Source organism: Helianthus annuus, chromosome 6, assembly GCF_002127325.2.
Source record: "Helianthus annuus cultivar XRQ/B chromosome 6, HanXRQr2.0-SUNRISE, whole genome shotgun sequence".
In the NCBI taxonomy this organism is placed as follows: domain Eukaryota; kingdom Viridiplantae; phylum Streptophyta; class Magnoliopsida; order Asterales; family Asteraceae; genus Helianthus; species Helianthus annuus.
Window position 1 is genome coordinate 35,188,509 of NC_035438.2, and position 4,735 is coordinate 35,193,243.

Sequence of the window (4,735 nt, forward strand, 5' to 3'; positions counted from 1 at the left end):
CTTTTTATGTATGTTTCATAAATTTTGTTTCGAACCGAGTGGAGTCAAATTGTATTTTCCCTTTTTTTCAAAAGCTGCTATTTATCGTTTTTTATTACACGTGTTGGTTTTTCATTTATACCAGTTGATGTTTTCTATGTATGAGTTGGGTCATATATGATACGTTATGATTGTACGATATAAACTCGATTTACTTTACGTTTTGATACAATCGCAATGCTTATATAGGTCACATGGAGTTTAGTCAGATACTTCGAAACGTGCGTTTTCATATAGTTAACGCATCACATAAAGAGTGCATGTATCGTAACAGGACTATAACGAACCTAAGCAATACCGATCGAATGTCCGCGATAATGTACCGCCGCAATGCGCGAGGAAACAACCTTAGTTAAGTTATGATTTTTTTTTTTTTGGATTTCACATTCCATTCCAAGAAATAACCGAACAACCTTTCCGAAATTTGAGATTTTATCTCATCACTTTCCTTCAAATAGAACCCTTAATAACAATTGGCATTTTTTATGTTTTACTATAAATAAATAAATTAGATGTTAAAGTGGTTTTGAAAAATTAATTTTTAATACTGTAAAATTAAACTGTCTGCACTATAATTATTCCGTAATTATTTTAATTTTCACTAAAATAGAGGAATCTAAACTAAAATAACAGACGAAACTAACAACCTACAGGACAATGAGGTTGTATGGTTTGTTTTAGGACAATCACATGGTTGTTTTTAGTTTCGTCTATTATTTTCATTATTTTAATCGCAATTTTTTTATTTAAATTTAATATACATGTTCTACTTTTTTTATTTAAATTAAATATACATGTTCATATATTCATATTACAAAAATTCTGCCTTTTTCACATCAATATTTTACCTTTATTTGAATTTAAGTAATTCTTTTAAACATGTGTATATTGAAATGTAAATTTTAAATAGGAATTATATAAAAGAAATGACTTCAAAATATATAAATGTTTGTTCAAGTAGAGAAAAATAAAAACATAATTTAAAAAATAGTAAATGTGGTTGGGAAAGTAGGAATGCAACATTAATGTCGGAGTGACAACTGGCATAACATGTTGCCCACATCATCTTAACGTGAACACAACTCTATGTCGCCCTTGGCTAGATAACCTTCACTTGATCTCCTTTCTTATTTTCCTTTTTTTATTCAACGAAATTAATAAACAAAACGTTATTATTCTTAAAAAATATTTTATTTTTGTCTTAGCATACAAATACTATTTAAATATATAGCGACATTTAAAACCCGTATTTTTTATATTAGGGTGTTTGGAGTGGTTAAACACCTTAGAGTGGCAAATAAAAAAAAAAACGACCAATCAGAGTGCGCCATGTCAATCAGTCAAAAGTGTCTAAAATTTGCTGAAAAGTGTTGGCAATGGTTTAAACACTTACTGAGTGGCAAACTTTTTTTTTATTTTCTGTTTTTTTTTTAATTTAAGATAAAATGGAAAAAAACATCAAACTTTTATAAATAAAAATAAAGCATTACATTTTAAATAAAATCTAACTTAAAAAAAAAACTAAAAATCACAAGGCCATCCATATTTTTTTGCGATCTCACGTTTTCTAGCGAGTGTGATTTCCAACATCGCAGGGTGAACATTGTCGGTAGGCCGATTAAACGTCTCCAAGTCCTTGTCGAACATTGTTTGTCGCAACGCCTCTCGTTGTTCATCCGCCAAGGTCAAGTATTTTTCTTCCCGTATACGTTTAATTTCCATTATCTCTTTTTTCATGGCCTTGTACTCTTCGAATTTGTGTGTTATATCTCTTGGATCTTCGTTTCTTGAAGACGGCCCTTTGTCCTTTCTCTCCTTTCTCGTTTGTCGTCTTGGCGAGGGATCCTCGTTTATGTCGGGAATACCGAATCCGCTCGAGATTTTGATATTCGGTGATCCTCGTCTATAATTTCCCGAATACGAAGACTTTCTTTTTTGACCCGAGCCGGAGCTTTCTTCACCCAACAAAGGTACCGGCGACCACTTTTGATTTGTTCTAACAATCTCCCAAGCCGCAATATGAGCAAAATCAATTTTTTCTTTGCTTTTGTAATCCTTTAACGCTTGCTTCATTACATAAGCGTCGTCATTCCCGCTAGGACGTAAACGATCCTAAAATAATAAATCATCAACAACTTAATCCAAATATTTCGTTAAAAAATAAACCGTATAAAAAATTACCGCTTGATGATATAGACCGTTGAATGTGTTCAATTTTGTTTGCATCGTCATCCATTTTGATAGAACTTGGTGGTGGGTTCGGTTACTTCCTCCGACCGTTTCATTGTAGTGGTTTAGAACTTTCTTCCAAAACCCATCCGCCTTTTGTTGATTGCCTTTCTTTTTATTCAAAGTGCAATGAACAAAAGCCTTTGCCAACGCCTCTTCTTGTCTAGGCGTCCAAGTTTCCCGTTTCGCTTTTCCTTTTCTTTCCGGTGCGGGTTCGTTCACAGGATTTTCTTCAACCGCAACATCTTCATCCTCATCTAACTCTTGTTCTTGGGTTTCCGGCACGAACTCCTCATCGGAGTCATCTTGTACGTCTCTCGGTGATTGTGACCTTGGGGTTTGAAAAGGTCTCGATGATAGTGAGCTTGGGGTTTGAAAAGCAAACGGGTCAAAAGCATTTTGGGCTTCTAGGGAGTAATCATAATAACCGGGTCGAGTCATCGTCGGACCGTGTTGCATCCAATTTTGGATGGGTTGGGTATCATAACCGAAAGGTTGATGCATGGGTTGGTTAAAATAAAATGGAGGTTGGCTTTGATTCGCAAACCCAAGGTGGGGATGAAACGGGACACTAGAACCACCCGAACCACGTTTATCTTGAGCCATCGACTTCGAACCGGACCCTACCATTTTCTTCTTGCCTTCACCTTTCTTTGAGCCTTCCATTTTTTTGAAAAGATTTAAAAAAAAGAGAGTGGAATGTAGTAAAAATGGATGAGATTGATGTTTGGTGAAAATGGATTTGAAATAGTTAATTTATAAAAGGTAAAAATGATTTTTTTTAATACCCAATGACATTATAGCCGTTTGAACATTGTTCCCCGCGTCGGCATGCACTCCCCGATCCACACGTTTGTCGGCAACGGCAAAGGGTTGGCGGTGGTGTTTGCCGCGCGGCAAACCGCTTTGCCGCACCCTTTGTCGCGTCCACTCCTAACACCCATACATCTTTGTAACAAGATTACTTTGTTTTTGATTTTCCAATGACCTATAATATGTTCATATTTACTTACAAACATTTATGACATTTAAAGTTACGAAATAGTAAATGGTTCATGTGCTAATAATGAGTCTTACGGACATGATGGTCCAAACAACCAACTGAACCAGTATCATTCGAGATAGAACGAATTCTACTGTCCGAACTAACACTTGTTAGGATAGTGCTCATTCTACTATATGTGTATATGTTGGCTTTAACAAATGTCGATCTGAAGTTCTGAACTAGAGATAAAAGACATTATAACATGCATTAAGTATGACCTATATCATTCATACCAAACAAAAGGATACAATGGGCTCAGTATATACCATTGCTAGAATATATTCCCTTAATTTCAACTTGACAAATAGCACACGTATTTGTTATAGTACTCGTCATTAATGTTTTAACTAAGCCCATACGAGGGTATCGTAAATGCCATTGAACACCCTTATATATAACACCAACTCTCATTTATTATTGATGCTTTACAAACTAAAAACACTACTATAATCATCATTCACTAACTCTTATTCAAGCATTGTCTAGCCACAACAGATCCAAATTATAGAATGGGTTTTGGATGAGCTAGCAATACTCTGAATGGTATAATGAGTTATGTATGAACTATCATAGCTCAATGATGGAATAGGTTGGAATGATGTTTAAAATGTTTTAGTGATTAACCTTATGAGTTTTTGTGTATTTAAATTTGTGATATTGAATAACTACGAGAAGTTGATGTTTTGTAGGTTAAACATGAAGATTGGACTTGTTTTAGGAAAAACAAATGGAGTGGAAATGAAGAATTGGGAAAAACAAATGGAGTGTAAATGAAGATATTGATACACGACATGATAGAGGGTTGAATTACGAAGACGTTGGCGAAAACGAAGAGAAAACGGACTTAAAACGAAGAAGTTATGAAGAAAACAGTTTTGGGAAGAATCTGTCAAGAGTAGGCTACAACTTCAGCCTGTTCCAGTGTAGCCTACGGTGATGTGTGAAATTGAATAACTACGAGAAGTTGTTGTTTTGTAGGTGAAAAACGAAGATTGGACGTGTTTTGAAAAAAAAGCATAGTTGAAATGAAGATATTAATATATGGAATGATAGAGGGCTGAATTACGAAGACGTGACTTAAAACTAAAAAGTTACGAAGACCACAATTTTGGGAAGAATCTGTCAGCAGTAGGCTATGACTTCAGCCTGTTCCAGTGCAGCCTACGGTTCTGGGTTACGAAATTGTGGTTAAAATATGGAAACAAAATTTAGGCTTTCCACATCTTATTCATTCCAACTGTGAGGCACGATTTTTTAATTTATGAGATTTCTAACAATTAGGATATATTTGAAAACGAGTAGGTTATGATATTATAAAACTGATATGTTCATGATAGCCTTGCATTGCTAATGTAAACCGAGTAAATTGTCTTTTCATATCACAATTAGTTAATAAAATTATACGGGCCATGTCTATGTGAG

The 4,735-nt window shown here is 34.6% G+C and overlaps 1 protein-coding gene across 1 annotated transcript; it reads right to left on the minus strand.

Annotated features, from left to right (window-relative positions):
* Window positions 1–1,560: 1,560 nt before the first annotated feature.
* Window positions 1,561–2,934, minus strand: LOC118479545. Its single transcript, XM_035974107.1, has 2 exons — window positions 2,221–2,934; window positions 1,561–2,151 (listed from the first exon to the last, which is right to left on the minus strand). Exons 1-2 carry the CDS (start codon window positions 2,932–2,934, stop codon window positions 1,561–1,563), a joined length of 1,305 nt encoding a protein of 434 aa, XP_035830000.1.
* Window positions 2,935–4,735: the final 1,801 nt, after the last annotated feature.

Excerpts from the sequence above, each read along its gene's own strand:
- LOC118479545 (XM_035974107.1), bottom strand. The coding sequence starts at position 2,934 with ATGGAAGGCTCAAAGAAAGGTGAAGGCAAGAAGAAAATGGTAGGGTCC. Across the intron at positions 2,152-2,220 it reads ACGGTCTATATCATCAAGCG|GATCGTTTACGTCCTAGCGG; the intron begins GTAATTTTTTAT and ends TTATTATTTTAG.